We start from the raw sequence: 17,652 nt of genomic DNA, 5'->3' as shown, positions 1-17,652 counted from the left end.
CCCTTAATGACCTTTGTCGCCCTCCTCTGCACCCGCTCCAGTTCAGCTGTGTCCTTCTTATATACCGGTGCCCAAAACTGTACACAGTATTTGTAATTTAATTCTATAAAAAAAAAAAAAACTCAGGTTTTCCAGTACTTATCAGCTGCTGTATGCTCTGCAGGAAGTGGTGTATTCCTTCCAGTCTGACACAGTGCTCTCTTCTGCCACCTCTGTCCAGAGCAGTAGCAAATCCCCATAGAAAACCTCTCCTTCTCTGGACAGTTCCCAACACCTGTCAACCCCCACCCCGCGTAGGAGTGATCCCCGCATCTGAACCGGCCGGGGGTCTGCGCTGTAGTGGCGCTGATTCTGGCTCTGCAATCTATTGCTCTTGGCTGCAGCAGCCGAGATCAATAGAATGCCAATCTCATGGATCTATGCAGTATATCTAGATCTGGTTTAATCCGCACTATACAATCAACAAGGGCGTCCCCACAATCTAGTTATCATACCAGACCGCATTATCAAGGTAATAAAGGTCCACGGCACTGACCACTATTACCACCATCAAGAACAAAGGTGCAATCCCTACTAAATTCATTACAGTGGACCCCATAGGGAGAGATGAAAGGGAAGTGCCAGATGGAGCAGCCTGTGCCCTACTGCAGTAGCTCTTAGGACCACCAGTGACCGTGACAAGTCAGTGTGTGAAAGTGACTGTGGCGAACTACAAAGTCCAGCCATCCACTCAATCCCTGCAGTTTATTAACACCACCCCCTCATTCCAAGAGCTGAAGCGCTATACACTAGCTGAGCTGCCATTGCTATACAAACAGCCATAGGGGAGAATATCATTGATCGGACCATATAATGGAAATGTGTACACAGTGTAGAGTATGCAAACATAGTCCGTCCACCTGCTCATTCCACACTGCTTAATGCAAATGATAGAACTGTCTCCAGGTTTATGGAGCCCCTTGGACGACAGAACCTTAGTGAGTCCCTTACAGTTTTAGTTTAGGTTTTAGTTGCAACATGTGAAAAAAAAAGTTAAAATATTATCCATTATGCTGCTAGTTGCTGGCAAATCCAGTATACAAAGTATAGTAGTGCCTTGGATTACGAGCATAATTCGTTCCGGGACCGCGCTTGTAATCCAAATCACTCTTAAACCAAAGCAAATTTTCCCATAAGAAATCACTGATATGCAGACAATTGGCTCCACACCCCAAAAATAAAGATTTTTTTATTCTGAGTGACATGTAGAACAGCAATCAGCATGTGGAGTATAATGTATAGTAACTGTATAACCCTGATAACACAGCAGCAGTTTATAGATACAGGATGGAACTGCAGATCCCCATAATGCAGTAGCGTAGTACAACAGGCTAGAATAGAGAAGCAGGGATGCTGTCAGAGGTCTGTGTGGTCACATGACAGCAATGGAGAAGGGGTGTGTGTTCAGCATGGACCAATCAGGACGTGAGAATCACAGAGCTGTGCAGGAGGACAGTGACAGAAATTTTTCTATACAGCAGTGTGAATGGCTGAGTGTAAGTGCAGACACATTATAGCAGCAGTGTGTATAACTGAGTGTAAGCGTAGGCATATTATAGCACCAGTGTGTATAGATGAGTGTGAGTGCAGGTACATTATAGCAGGAATAGAGGATGGGAAACACAAGGGCTGACAGAGACTGCAGGAACAGTGGATCCTCCGGTGGGCCCCCAGTTTTAGAACCTGCACAAACACTGAGTGACATGTAATTTCGCACAGTTTCTTCATTGGTGGGCCCCCAGGATCAATTCCTCTGGTGGGCCCCAGATACCCCAGTACGACACTGTGCAGGAAGTATGAAGGAATGAGCAGGTCATATGTGGGCATAAAGCTGTAGCACTCTCTGCCAGGGAGAGAGGGGTTACAGCTATGAAGAGATTACCTCCACAGTCCTGTCTCCTGAGGTAAGCCCCAGCTGAAGAGGATCTGCTATGATTTGGAAGGTGAGGGAGACTTCCTGGGTTAGAGGACAGTGCAGTAGACCCCGCTATACAGACCGTGCCCCTCCCCCACTCGCCCTGCCACCCAGTACAGGGAGCTCTTAAACCAAATGCACGCCATTTTAGGTTTTTTGATTGAACACATATAATAGTTAGGTCCCCTCTGTGCCCCCATATAGTAGTTGGGTCCCCTCTGTGCCCCCATACAGTAGTTAAGTCCACTCTGTGCCCCATATAGCACTTAGGTTCCATCATTGCCCCATATAGTACTTAGGGCCCTCTGTGCTTTGATATAGTAGGCTTCTCTGAGCAGGTAGGCCCCCAGTAGGTAGTATTCCCTATGTAGCCATTCTCCCTAGTAGGAATTCCCCATATAAGTCATCCCCCCAGTAGTTAGTCCACCAGTTTGTAGTATCCCCCATGTATGCATTACCCTGTAGTTAGTCACCTCTGTAAAAACAAAGAAACACCCCCCTTCACACCTGGCTCCCATGCAGTCCACCAGTGTCTCCTCTTGCTTCCTGCTGTGCAAGCACACAAGTGATGTGACCCGAGTGCCAGAGAGCAGGGGCAGAGAGAGACGGAAGCCATAGGGTGATAAAGGCTGCTGGATATAATGCCATATCACACATTGTGGTTGTCCCACCATACTAACATATAGAGCAGGAATAGAGAACCTTAGCACTCCAGCTGTTGCAAAACTACAACTCCCATCATGCCTGGACAGCCAAAGCTAAAGCTTTGGCTGTCCAGGCATGATGGGAGTTGTAGTTTTGCAACAGCTGGACAGCCAAGGTTCCCCAACCCTGATACAGAGGATAAGTGTAGGGGGAGTAAAGCCTCAGATCTAGTTTGGATCTTCTGTGGATAATCCGTCCGTCGGTGCGGCCTGTGTGTCTCAGGTATCGGACATTTTCTCAGACTTTATATAAAACGTTTAGCCTCATCTCCCCCCACTGTCACGCTGCTCCTACACCTTATGGGATATGGCATTCCTTCCGTATAGTGACTGATTAAACAAACTCATTGACGTCCAGACGTGAGTCACGGATTCTCACACGCCCCAACGCATCAGATATACCCTGCAGTCAAAACACTGATTTCTTGTTGTAGGTATCTAAGTGGCCGGCGCTTTTTTATTATATATATAATAGAGTTTATGGAGGGATTCTGGGCTGTGTCATTTACTACTTTCCAACCTCAGTAGAATATATAGTATGGATATGCCACATACCACACAACTACATTACTCAGACTGTCTCTATTTTTGCATCGTCTATAGTTACAGCATCCCTAGCTTGTTGTTTTTGTTTTTTTCAATAGATGAGGCTAAGGGCCCTATTCCACCAGACGATTATCGTTCAGATTATCGTTAAATCGTTCGAATATAAACGATAATCGTTCGGTTGAAATGCAGTTAACGATTAACGTCCGAACTAGAAATCGTTGATCGCTTTATAAGACCTGGACCTATTTTTATCGTTGCTCGTTCGCATTGAATAAGATGTCGTTCGTAGTAGATACGAACGCAATAGCGAAGAAAAAAACGACTGCAAATACGATCATAAGTAACGATTATCGTTCCATGGAAATGAGTGAACGTTTTCCAGGTCTTTCGCAATAGCGGCCGTTTGAGATAGTTATTCGTTAACGATTATGCGAACGATAATCGTCCGGTGGAATAGGGCCATAAGGGTCCATTTACACAGAAAGATTATCTGTTAAAGATTTGAAGCCAAAGCCAGAAACAGACTATAAACAGAGATCAGGTCATAAAGGAAAGCCTGAGATTTTTCCTTTTTTAAAATCCAATCCTGGCTTTGGCTTCAAATCTTTGGCAGATAATCTTTCTGTGTAAATGGACCCTAATGGTGGTTTTACACGGAACGATTGATCGTTCATTTTTGCACCATAACGGTCGAATTCGAACGATAATCGTACGTGTAAACGCAGCGTACGATCAAACGACGAGCAAAAAAATCGTTCATTTTGATCTTTCAACATGTTCTCAAATCATCGTTGATCGTTCGCAAAAAATCCGCAGATTGTTCAGTCTTTCAGCGATTTCACTTATGTGCGAGATAGGCTTAAACGATCGCATAGCGAATTTTCCGTACGATGTATCGTTCCGTCTAAACGCTGATCGTTATTAAAAAAAAATCGTTCATTCAAAATCGTTAATAGTGCAATTGGGCGAATTATCGCTCCGTGTAAAAGTACCATGAGTAAGGGCCCTATTCCACCGATAGTTTGCATAATCGTTAACGATAAACAATCCAAACGACCACTATTACGAAAAAACTGAAATCGTTTACATGAAAAGATAATCGTTACTTGCGGTCGTCTTGTCGTCGCTATTGCGTTCATCACTACAGCGAACGACCAAACGACGTCTTATTCAATGCGAACGATTTGCGAACGAGCAACGATAAAAATAGGTCCAGGTCTTATTAAACGATCAACGTTTTCTCGTTCGGTCGTTAGTCGTTAACTGCTATTCAAACGAACGAATATCGTTTAGATTCGAACGATTTAACGATAATCTGAGAGATAATCGTCCGGTGGAATAGGGCCCTTAAGCATGTTCTCTCCTCGCTCTATGGTCGTGACAGCAGACGCATTTCCATAGTGAGTCTATGGGCTAAGCAAGATGGGAGGAGAAGCAATATAGGCCGCACGCTTCTACAGTGAGTTTATGGGGGAGATTTATCAAACATGGTGTAAAGTGAAACTGGCTCAGTTGCCCCTAGCAACCAATCAGATTCCACCTTTCATTTTCCAAAGAGTCTGTGAGGAATGGAAAGTGGAATCTGATTGGTTGCTAGGGGCAACTGAGCCAGTTTCACTTTACACCATGTTTAATAAATCTCCCCCTATGGGTTCATCTCCTGCAACAAGATGAAGAGAGAAGCGCTACACCGCGCTTCTCCCTGTTTCCATAGTAAGTTCTATATTGGACTCAACTCCTGCAGCGAGGTGGGAAGAGAAGCTCTAAGCTTCGTTCTTCTCCCCACTGGTTCTAGTTTTGACCCCCAACTGATTAAAACTTTTGACATGGCTATAGGACAAAAGTGGGTAGTATACATATAAACCCTGCACTCTAAAACTGCCCAGGAACATCACCAAATTATAATTTGTCATGTCACAGGATTATCCTGCCAAAACTGGGATTGTTGGTAAGTATGTTGAAGCATCAAAGGTGGTTGACTAAGATAAAGCACTGTATTATGAAGAACACACAAGCAAATGGAGTGGAAGCAACAATGGTGATCTTTGCTGAGCACTAGCTCCCGGAAGATCCCCATCATGGTTGTCACTGAAGTGACAGGTAAGTATAGGGGATGCACTTTCTATTGGTCTACGCATTTCGAGAGTATTACATCTCACTTTCTCAGGTCATACATCTGTGAGTACAAGCTTCTGAAAAAAGGTCAAAAGTGATCTAAAAAGACTCACCGGTCGGCAAGTGACCTTGTTACACAAGTATTACAGCATGGCCAAGAACAATAACATTAATAACCCAAACCAATGCTGGAAAATCTATATAGAAAATATCCCTGTCGCTCATCTCTTCTTCCTGCTAATGAGAGAAGAGCCCACAGCAAGACACCTGCCCGCTTAGCCAATCATCGTCAGAGACACCACTACAGCCAGTGATTGGTTGAGCGGGCAAGTCCTGCTCCAAGTTCTCTGGAGGACCAGAAGTGCCAGACAGGAACTGCAGTGGACTGGGTGTAGGTAAGTATTGCTTTTTTTTTTTGCTTTTTTCTACAGCTGCTAACAATATATAATTTTTTTTATATGTGTCCAAAGACCAAAGTGGAGATGTTTGGCCATAATGTGCAGCGCATTGCCTGGTCAGGCATATCAGCACACAACAGTCAAGCACAGTGGTGGAGAGGGATGATTTGGGGCTGGGCACCTCACATTCATGGAGTCGGCCATGAACAACATATAACAAAGTACTTTACAGGCAACTGTGCGGCTATCTATCTATCCGACTAAATCCTGTCCGAAAGTGGGTCATGCAGCAGGATAAAAAATCCCAAGAGTACCAACAAATCTAAAACAGAATGACTGGAAAAAAAAAAAAGGATCAAGGTGTTACAATGGCCCAAAGTCCAGACCTCAATTCACTTGAAATGCTGGGCAGCGCTTTAAGAGAGCTGTGCATAAACCAATACCCACTAACCTCAAGTACCTGAAGGAACGTGAAGAGCAGGTCAAAATTCCTGCAGAACCAGGTTATATAGTTACAGGAACTGAAAATATTTACATATCCCTTAAGTTTAGCCAAGGAGGGGGAAAAAATATGGATGAGGTAGTATAAATGGATGAAGGGGATTTGTAACCATAAATAAAATTTTTAAAAAATCTATACTTAGATCTACAAAGAAAGGATATTAAAATAGCTCTCACACCACTTAGGCAAAGTAGTGTCCCATCAAGTCAGTGTTTTATTCCATCTAGGAGTCTTAGAACATTGACTGGGGAACTATGCCAAGACTTCTCATCTGCAGACAGCTGTTCTGTTGCCCCTCTTGTGCAGAGCAAGGTGTTGGCTGGCTATTGGGAGGCCTATCGGCAATCTTTCATTTTGGAGAGATTTTTGGCTTGGCATACACCCCCAGTCAATGTTCTAAGACTCCTAATGGTAAAACACTGACTTGAAGGGACATCACTTTGCCTAAGTGGTGTGAGAGCTATTTGCATATCCTTTCTTCCCAGAATTCCCAGTGGATCGGAGTGTCTCCACAAATCTTTATAGAGGATTCTTCTTAAAGGGAACCTGTCACTAAGACAATACTATCTTATCTACCACCATCATGTTATAGAGCAGGAAAAGCTGAGCAGATTGATATCTAACTTTGTGGGAAAAGATTCAGTATAACTTGTAATATGTTGATTAAAATCCCTGATCATTCTAGGCTAAGGAGTCCAGTGGGCGGAGTCACTATGGTCTGGACTCTTAGCATGGAAACATCAGAGATTTCACTCAATAAATTACAATTTATACTGAATTTTTTCTCCATAAAGATATATATCAATCTGCTCAGCTCCTTCTGCTCTATAACATGATGGCGATAGCTTAGGTAGCATTTTCAAGGTGACAGGTTCCCTTTAAGGAGAAGTAGCATGCCTTTGACCCATACATATGCGTTAATATGTGAAATATTGATAAAGTCATACAGAGAACCATTATTTCAGTTATTGCTACTAAATATGGTTCTACAAGCTATTGAGTCATGGGGGTACGTAATTTTCACAAATAGTGGGGGATCAGTGCAGCCCTGCTCTCACCAATGCAACCGTCCCTACCTATTTGGACAATCCACCCTAAGCAGCTGCCCCTTCCCTGGAGAACAGTGCATATAAGGGAACGGGAGAGGTCTGACAGGGCAGGTCAACCCCTCAACAGCACGTAGGAGGTAAAAACACAAGACTGAGGAAAAACCAGAGAGAGACAGAGAAAACTGGTCAGACAGGCTAGGTCAATATAAGGAGGTCAACGACGAGTCTGAATGGTCAGGCAAAGGCATGGTCAAACATAGGCTGGATAAAAACAGAATACATTTTTGTATGGGTATACTTTCTTTTTCTCATGACCATATGTCTTCTAACTGTATAGAAACACATGCAGTCTAAGTCTTCCAATGTAGAGAATGACTGGGTAAATCAAGAAGAAAAAAATAAAATTGGACATTTGACATTGTGATGGAGTGATTTAGCCAGAGTCAGCGGTGAAAGGGGTGTCTAAAAAATTCTGGCAAATAGAAAAAAAACTATACTCACCTCTGCTGCTCTTCTCTTCTGTCTGCTTCCAAGAGGTGCCTACTCAGCCAATCAATAGGCAAGACCGTGACACTGCTGCGGCTGAGCAGGCAGGTCCCGTTCTAAGCTTTTATCTTGGAATCAGGGAGAAGACAGGAGCAGTGGAGGACTGGAGGGAGCCAAACATGAGCTGCAAGGATTCCGGGGGTAGGTAAGTATAGCTTTTTTTTCCCTATTTTTCTATGGCACCTGCAATATGCATATTATATATATATATATATATATATATATATATATATATATATATATATATTAATGAATTCACAATATATGAATGAACTTTTCTCAAGCGAATGAAACACAAAATCCCAGAAATGGTCGCCTTCAAACAAATTCCTTTATTGTCTACTAATTTCATGGATATAAAAATACATATTTCATTTGTGCAAAAATGTGAATATAGGAAAATATTTATATACTATATCTAAAAAAAGACTGTTCAGTTCAGTCACTACTTCCCAGTCTTATCGCAGTGTTCTAGTTAAAAGCATTATAGATTCTACTTCCACACAATACATACACACCATCCAGTCCACACAGCTAGAGCAATGCTGAATTAGTTCCAGCACAGACACGACATGCCTTCTCTGCACATATATATATATTTCAATTCATATAGCCGCCACCATGTTGTAATTCATGCTGATCGCTGGAGAAGGGGTAAGGCCCAGCTCACTTCCCTGCCCTTCTCACTGAGTATTTGCCTTTCTGTAGTTGGGAGACGTAGATCTTGGTTTTGCTGCTGTCTCCTCTTCTCAGCCAAACTTCTCCTGTACTCACTGCTGTGATCACCGCCCTGCAGGCAGAAGACATTAGCATTATGAAAAGCTGCAAAAAGCCCCAGGGGTATGTGACAAACAATCTCTCCAACCGTCCGTGAACGTGACACAATGCATTCTTCTGCCGCCCACAACATCCAACAGAAAAAAGCGCCATCTGTGATTATTATATTGTCCTATGACTTTGCACTGTTAGATGAACACAAATTACCCAATAATCATCCTCTGATGTTTCTGGCAGGTATCTGTGTAGATGGTGGTGCTGTCAGGGGGGCAAACTAAGCAAGTATCCCTGTTACCGCACAGCCTTAGGATGCATTCACACGTTACGTAAATACGGTCCGTGAATGGAAGATGTGTATGGACCGGATTCAAGGACCTCCTGGCATCATATGTTCTTATGATGCCGGGAGCTCTGCAAGTGTTTAAATCTTTGCGGTACTGTACTGACACAGCCGCACAGCTGAACTGTATCAGCAAAGATTTAAACAGATTTGAAGCTCCCGGCATCAAAATGATACATGATGCCAGGAGGTCCGTGAATCCAGACTGTAGCACATCTTCTGATTTGTTTGTTGGTCTGCTGAATGTTGGCCCTGACTGGGCAGAGAATTGGCCTGTGTAATATATCAGGAGAAAGGAACACATTGCTGACACCAAGCCCAGTGCCTGGTAAGAGTAATGGTCTTATTCTTGCAATTCCAGCCATGGCAACGTGCTCCTGCCTAGTGCGAATGGTGTTGTAGTACAGCTGAACAAATTTGTCTTTTTTGCCTCTCTTCTTCTTGACTACCTCTCTCCCTCCTTGTTGTCCCACTTCGGGCTAGGGAGAGAGGACCCATCCTGTACAGTCTGCCTGAGCTGCAGTGCTTGCTATGAAAGTGCAGCCAGCTGCCTTCTGTAAGGGCCCTATTACAGGGGAGCCATCATCTGCCCGATTAGGCCACACATTGCTAGGTGTACAGGCTGATGACAGTGTAAAAATAATAACGTTTATACTTACCTATTCTTCCCCAGTGTCCTGCAGCCATTTGCCCATGTTCCTCGCTCACTGCTGTCTCTTTAGTGACAGGCCACTCAGCCAATCACTGTCCAGGGGATGTCCTACTAAGCGGCTTGTCACTGAACAGGGCTGTACGGACATCACTAACTAGATATATACACATATACAACCCTCATGCACAATTATAGGTTCAGTAAGCGAGCGCCAATCTAGCAGATCTAGCGCTCGCTTACATGGAAACGTCAGACAATCTTATATGGCCCTAAGTTGCATTGTACTTGTGCACTGACATATGTGATTACGTGTGCACTCCTGAGTGACCCAGCAGGGGGCAGTATCTGGGCTGCACTCTCATGAGGTGTCACTGGACTACAATGAAAGCAGAAAAAATCATTTGGAAAGAAATGAAGATTAGATCCTTGGAAACTACTTCAAGTCAGTGGTTTTTGTTCCATGTAAAAAGGACTAGTCTCTTGGAAAATGTTTATAAAATATATTCAGTCAAGATGCAGAAAATGTCATCTATAGAGTGTATACAAAAAAGTTAGAATAATCTCAAGTCTACCAGTACTTATAAGCTGCTGTATGTCCTGAAGGAAGTGGTGTATTCTTTCCAGTCTGACACAGGAACAGTCCAGAGCAGCAGCAAATCTCTATAGAAACCCTCTCCTGCTCTGGACAGTTCCTGACATGGACAGAGGTGGCAGCGGAGAGCACTGTGTCAGATGGGAAAGTATACACCACTTCCTGCAGGACATACAGCAGCTGATAAGTACTGGAAGACTTCAGATTTTAAAATAGAAGTTAATTACAAGTCTATGTAACTTTCTGACACCAGACAATTTAAAAGAAAAATAATTTATTCCCCTTTAAGAGTATTAAAGTGTTCCTTACTGTGAGGGTGGCTCATCTTTCATGTCAAGAATAATGGCTTCTCCTTTGGTAAAGCTCTCTCCTTCATAGTAGAGGCAGCCATCTTCACAGCGAGCACTGAAATGTTGCTTCTCAGCTTTTCCACCTAAACAGGAGAGGACAAAAGCGGCAACTCTAGGTAAAAGCCATAAAGCAGATAGGAGCTTCAAGGTGTGAATTATGGGGGAGATTTATCAAACATGGTGTAAAGTGAAACTGGCTCAGTGGCCCCTAGCAACCAATCAGATTCCACCTTTCATTTTCAAAAGAGTCTGTGAGGAATGAAAGATGGAATCTGATTGGTTGCTGGGGACAACTGAGCCAGTTTCACTTCACAACACTTTTGTATGCACTTAGATGATCATGGGTGTTAATATAGGGACCAGGCTGGGGTCAAGAGATTATAACCAAACCTACAGGGCCAGTGTTTTCTCTTAGATACTTTTCATTGTAGACATCTTCACATTTACTTACTGTCTGATTTCCTCTTCTGGGGAGAAACTGCAGCTTTGGCCTAAAGTAGAAAAACAGAAAGCGATTGGTTGTTCCAGATAATCTTATTTATGAACCATATAATAAGATTTCCCTGTGTATTATGCGGCCAGCTAAAGGAGAAGGAACAAGCCTAAAAGGGAAAATGACTTATTGTTTAAAAAAATGTTTTTATGTTACACATTTTTTTTTAAAGAATTTCTAGTGTTTTTTTATTTTTTTTATTTCCCATTTTTGTATCTACATTCTAAAATTATTCTGAGATCTTGCAGTTTTCATACTCACCACTGGGGCTAAAACTAAGGGTCCTATTCCACAGGCCGATGGCGGCCCGATCAATAATATAAACAGCGCCGTTCCGCTAGATCGGTGTTCGTTTACTGGGCCTATTACACGGCCTGATAAACGTTTAGCGAGGGATGCAGGAACATAGCTACCGATGTCCTTGCAGCACTTGTTTTAAACACCATACTTTTACCTAAGCAGGTTGCAGGGCTTCTCCTGCTCTCCTTCTGCTGCGCACGGGACGGGGAGGAAGAAGAAGCGAAGGAGAAGACATGCAACATGTTTATGTAAAGCATGGTGCTTTTGAAATCTATGATCACCCGCCGCGCATCACTATTCCACGCAGCGCTGCACGGTCGGTGCCCGATGATTTTAGGTTTGAACCAAAATAAACGATCAGCCAATCGTTGTCTCTGTTCCACGGAGCGATAATTGTCGATCCATGAAATAGGACCCTTAGTTAAGACTTCCTGTTCTGTCTGTGGTGATAAAAGGAGGTTGCTGTAAAGTGATCTGTAAAGCATTGCAGCATCAAGTGATACCAGTTGATAGAGGAGACAATAGCAGCTCCCTGTGCAATGACCTCTTCACAGGTCACAGAGCATGCCCAGTAATGTTTCACATTCATCTTCAGGGGACAGAGTCTGTCTCTTGTCATCTATGTTCATGAGTCTTGCTGTAACGCAGGTCACTAAATGCTGTTAAAAACAGCCCAGGCAATATAGCAGCCCCCATAACAAAGTACAAAAAGTGAAATAAAAAAAATATTACAGTCCGAAAGTAGAAACAGATTAGAATAAAAGAACAAGTTTTAGTATCTGACTCTAATCAGTAAGAGAAAATTTAAGTGCTGCAGTCCCTTCAAGATAAATATGGAAAAGGGTGATAACGCTGCTTGTAAAGTATTAAAGGGGTACTCCAGAGGGGGAAAAAGTGTTTTCAAATCAACGGGTGTCAGAAAGTTATACAGATTTGTAAATTATTTATATGTAAAAAAAAAACCTCTCCTATTCTGGACAGTTCCTGACATGGACAGAGGTCGCAGCAGAGAGCACTGTGTAAAACTACACAACTTTCTGCAGAACATACAGCAGATGAAAAGTACTGGAAGACTGGAGATTCTTAAATAGGACAATTACACATCGGCTGATGGTTCCAATCCAGGGCCAGCACTTTGCTACTAAATTAGAGAGGAAATTATAGGGTTACAAGAGGGTCTAGTTTACAGTAGAACAGTATTTCTTACCAATACTCCTTACTTATAATGATTACATCAAGTAACCCAAGACTAATATGCTGTTGTGCTTTAATAGGTCGGGGCAGGGCTAGCACAGCCTAGGGACATGTATAGGATTACACTATAGTCTCCCAGTGATTCCACGGCTTCTTACAGAACTCTTGATGATGGAAAAAAAAAAATTGCCTAAGGGCCCAGTAGGTGTCAAAGAAAACATGTCAGACTATTAATCAGGGTGTGGACAGGACCTACAATAATAGGAAACCATGACATGTAGGGAACCAGTCGCTGTAAGAATACCCAGGAAGCCCTATACATACCGTGTAATAAAGCATCAAACATGCTTGCAAACATGTACCTGACACCCATCAGCTTTGCAGATATTTCCGGAAAATGAAGTTTGTAAATGTCCCGCCCCGTATGCAAATTACCCTTAACTAGTCATGTGGGCGGGACTAGTCACCGATGGCGCCTTCCAGTTGGTTGTAATCCTGCCTCTTTGGGTGTGTTGCCGCTTAGGGACAGCCTCTCTGTGACCTGCAGCAGGCTCCTGCACTGAGTATCACGCCCAGATGGGCCGTCCCTGAGCACAGGCACTCTCAGAAAGGTGGGATTACAGCCAACTCGAACGCGCCATCAGTGACTAGTCCCGCACTGAGGAACGCCCACATGACTAATAATTTTCATATGTTGCGGGACATTTACAAAGCACATATGCAAACAGTGCAGGAGGCTTCATTACCACGTTTTTATGGCTTCCTGGGCATTTTTGGGGTGAATGGTTCCCTTTAAAGAGCCAAAAGCAGCAAAAAGTTTTTGTTTGTTTTTTCTTTAAACTCAACTGGTGTCAGAAAGTTTCATAGATTTTAATTTACTTCTATTTAAAAATCTACAGTCTTCCAGTACTTATCAGCTGCTGTATGTCCTACAGGAAGAGGTGTATTTTTTCAGTGTTCTCTGCTGCCATCTCTGTCCATGTCAGGAACTGTCTAAAGCAGTAACAAATCCCCATAGAAAACCTGCTTTGGACAGTTCCTGACATGGACAGAGGTGGCAGCAGAGAGCACTGTGTCAGACTGGAGAGAATACACCACTACTGCAGGACATACAGCAGCTGCTAAAGACTTGAGATTTTTAAATAGATTTTTTTTTTAATAAATCTATAAAACCAACCGACACCAGCTGATTCGATAGAAGAGTTCCCCTTTAATTGTCGACCTCAACCCTATACATTGATGAGGTTCCGCTTACCTTCTTGATAGCAGTCCAGTCCTCTAGGATATCCAAGTCTCGCAACATGTATACAATATAAGGACCTAGAATAATAGTCAAGGAGAATGGCTTCCTAACAGAGATATAGTAGAGCTTTATAGCTACTAAAATACACAGGAAAATTAAATACTTTGATTTTTTTTTATTAACCCGTATTAACATACTTTAATACATACTTAATTAACATACTTAACATACTTTAACTCAGGGATGGGGGGGGGGGGTAGTGGCAGATCATCGCTCTGTGTAATATAGACAGCGATCATCAGCTGATCAAGTCTTTAGGTGCTGACCTAAAATCATTGGCTGCCAGGTGCGTACCACTACATGTAATAGTGATGCGCAGCCAACGACATAATAATAAAGTCCATACATTACCTCTCCATAGTCCCCGGTGTTCTCTTCGCTCCTGTCTGAAGCAACTTTAGAGTTGCTCAGCAAATCACCGTCCGGGAAGGGACTGCAGCAGCCAGTGATTGGCTGAGCAGCCTTTCACTTCAGAGAACAACTCTGAAGTTGCATCGGTGGCTGCGGACAGGAGCGAAGAGAACACCAGGGAGCATGGAGAGGTAGTGTATGAACTTCACTTTCACAGTTCACTTTCAGCAAGAGCTGCACGGACATTGCTAACAGTGTGTGTGTATATATATATATATATATATATATATATATATATATATATATATATATGCCTTGTAAACAAAGCAGATCGGCACTTGTTTACCATAGTGATCAGGCCCTTAGACATGAAATGGTTCCTTATCCTGTCAAACACAGCACTGCATTTAACTGTATGCGCTCCTTTTTAGGTAGGGGTAAAAGGGCCAGCGTCACTTGCTCGGGTGCTAATGCTTGCTCAGGGTGAGTTCAGACTGAGGAATTCTCGCGGAAAATGTCTGCGTAATTCCGTCAGCTGTCCGCCCGCACATCTGGGCGCCTTTCCGCCGGCCCCATAGACACCACTCTATGGGCCGGCGTATTCCGCTATACGCTGAAAAAAGAGACATGTCACTTCTTTCAGTGGATCGCGGAATACGCCGGCCCATAGAATGGTGTCTATGGAGCCGGCGAAAAAGCGCATGCCCATGCGGGCGGACAGCTGACGGAATTCCGCAGACATTTTACGCGAGAATTCCTCAGTCTGAACCCACCCTAAGAACGTATCCAGAATTCTGGACTATTATAGGATATAGCTGGGCCTATTTTCTGGCAGGAACACCCTTCAGGAAAAATCTTAAAGGGTGTCCGTGCCAAACAGAACCCTATGTGTCAGGAAAACTCCTGATGAGAATTCCAGATAGATTTTCCTGACGTGTGCTACACTGTGCGTGTCTGAAGCGCTAGTAATTCAAGCTGTTTCCCCAAGTGTAATATCTATTTTAATGCTAACATTATATAGACATCAGGGGAGGCTGCAGCACTGCTGACACAGACAGCTTCCCCAAGTGTAATGTCTATTCTAATGCTAACATGTATTATATAGACATCAGGGGGAGGCTCAGTATCTTCAGGCAGCCACGCTAGTGATATGTAACTGTATCGGGAGCAGGGGTTGTACAGCCCTGCAGTTCCCGACACAACCAATGGTGGCAGCAGAGAGGCAGTGTTATTTCCTGGCTAAGATTCCATTTGGCTCTTCTTTATACTTGCTTCTTGGGGGAAGTATACCTGTGCACCATTTTATACCATTACAGAAGTTAAATGCTGTGCGTTGCACCAGTGTCTGCCGTCATATACATACAACACATGGTTATTTAAATGAAGGATACCAGAAACTAGCGGGACCCTCCTCTTCTTCTCAGATCGGAACGGATCCCACTTTCTGCGGCTTCTTTTCGATCTTAACTCTTCATCCCACCACTCTAATGGATAGAAAACACATGTTAGAAATGGTGAGACTTGTTCAGGGGTAAAAGGTACAGTCCAGTGTAACAGTAGCTTAAAGGGGGTTGTACATCTAGGACAGTCCCTGGACATGGTGCAGCTCCCTCCAATATATGGGCTGATCATAGTGGTTTAGGATAGGCACCATAGTCACTGTCACAAGAGGAAGCTGCCTGTGTGTCCACATTTACCCTGCAACATGTACAGTAACATAATACATTTCTCTCCTAATGCTTCCAGAGTGACAGTACCTACAAACATCTGATATGTGTGTCAACTGTACAGATAAATGGGTACTGTTACTTTAAAAAAAAAAAAAAAAAAATTGATATGTCCTCGAAACCTGGTAGAGTGAAGCATGTGGCTGTGTGTCACTTCCCAGCTTGTTGCAGGAGATCGTCTACATTGTAAGGCCTTCTTCACATGTCAGGAAAATCTATCCAGATTTGTTTCAGGAAATCCAGATAAGGTTCTATTGGGCATGGACAACCATCAGGATTTTTTTCTGAAGGGTGTCCATGCCGAAAAACAGGCCCAGAAATCATAGGACATGTCCTATAATTGTCCGGAATTCTAGGGGGCATCAGTAATTCCGGAAAGCTCCACATGCCCCTTTGGAAACTGTCCAGAATTCCGGATGCATTGCTTGGCGGCTTACGCCGGCCCTTTTACTGTACGCGCTCCTATTCAGAAGTGCATACAGATTAATGTAGCGTCCTATATGACGCTCACTCTTTCAGGGCACTAGTGACGCAAAGCCAGAAGACAGTGGGAGAAGATAGAGGACAGCACTGCAATTAATCTGAAACAGGTGAGTCTTGTTTTTTTTAATTTCTGCTCCATTTATACTGATGGTTTCCTGCAGCCCCCTGAAAAGCTTCCTGATCGTAAGAACGGCCAGGGGTGAAGGGGGCCTTAGTCCTGAAGTGAGACGGAGATTTCACCAAGCCAGAGAGCGAAGCCCTCAGCTAAGCACTTCGCCCAAATTTTAATTGCCCATGATCTGGCAGCCAATCAAAAAATTTGGCATACTTCTTGGATAAACCAAAGAGGTTTAAAGTGACAGGGACACTTTTAAATACCAACATGTGACCTATGAGTATAACACATGTGCGTGTATGAGTGTAAACGGGTCAGTACTGTGCAGGTGTTTCCTACCAGATGAGATGTCTATGCTCTGGCGATCCTCCTCCAGCCTCTGGATCCGCTCTAGAAGTTCACATTGCATGTTATCAAACAGAAGAACCTTCTCACTCTGCAAACACATCACAGAATAAATTGTCGGATGAGTAAGAATACACCAGACTAAAAAAACAGGAAACAGGCTTTAAAAGAAAAAAAATAGAAAAACACAGCACATTTCTAGCAAAAACAGCGCCACCCCTGTCCTCAGGTTGTGTGTGGCATTACAACTCAGCCCCATTCGCCTCAATACCACACCAAAACTGATGACAAGAGTGGCGCTGTTTCTGGGAGAAAGCAACCATGTTTTTCTAATTGTGGATAACCCCTTCAAGCCAATCAAATAAAATCCAATAAAAAACGGATTCTCATCCTTCCTGCAGTATTTGCAGATAGCCATGTTGAAGGGGAGGAAATAGATAGAACTCCAGGAGTCTGATACTTGCCTCTAAATGCTGTTTAGCACCTTGCAGTTCACATTCGTACCGGTTTTTTATGACATCGAGGCAAAATCCTTTATAGATACCTAAAATGACATAAATAGGAAAGCTATGCATAGGGCACAGACACCATATTCCAGTGAATACAAATCATTGGTTTTTATATTTCTTTAATAAAGTTATAGAAATTGGTAATTTCAGGGGTTTTTTTAAGAAATTTAAATTTTTTTTTTTTTTTTTTTTACACATTTGTACATTGAGTGGCAGCAGTAAGTGGCGATACGGCCTCTCTGCTGCCACCAATGGCTGTGTTGGGAACTGCAGGGCTGCACAAGCTGTAGTCCCACCTCCCCTA

The 17,652-nt window shown here is 43.2% G+C and overlaps 1 protein-coding gene across 2 annotated transcripts in view; it reads right to left on the bottom strand.

The window, feature by feature from the left end:
* Nucleotides 1-8,129: 8,129 nt before the first annotated feature.
* The window catches only part of BRMS1 (BRMS1 transcriptional repressor and anoikis regulator), a 30,056-nt gene continuing 20,533 nt past the window's right edge, over nucleotides 8,130-17,652 (bottom strand). For both annotated transcript variants that reach the window (XM_069965225.1, XM_069965224.1), the window contains exons 5-11: nucleotides 17,304-17,383; nucleotides 16,834-16,930; nucleotides 15,561-15,653; nucleotides 13,771-13,835; nucleotides 10,980-11,019; nucleotides 10,488-10,611; nucleotides 8,130-8,607 (exon numbers count right to left, since the gene is read on the bottom strand). In XM_069965225.1, the coding sequence (XP_069821326.1) occupies nucleotides 8,484-8,607; nucleotides 10,488-10,611; nucleotides 10,980-11,019; nucleotides 13,771-13,835; nucleotides 15,561-15,653; nucleotides 16,834-16,930; nucleotides 17,304-17,383 (623 nt within the window). In that variant the 3' untranslated portion in view covers nucleotides 8,130-8,483. The remainder of the gene's footprint in view (nucleotides 8,608-10,487; nucleotides 10,612-10,979; nucleotides 11,020-13,770; nucleotides 13,836-15,560; nucleotides 15,654-16,833; nucleotides 16,931-17,303; nucleotides 17,384-17,652) is intronic.

The sequence above is a fragment of the Dendropsophus ebraccatus genome, chromosome 4 (assembly GCF_027789765.1).
Source record: "Dendropsophus ebraccatus isolate aDenEbr1 chromosome 4, aDenEbr1.pat, whole genome shotgun sequence".
NCBI classification, from domain to species: domain Eukaryota; kingdom Metazoa; phylum Chordata; class Amphibia; order Anura; family Hylidae; genus Dendropsophus; species Dendropsophus ebraccatus.
Note: the sequence above shows the minus strand (reverse complement) of the source record. Positions and strands in the feature narration are given on the sequence as shown.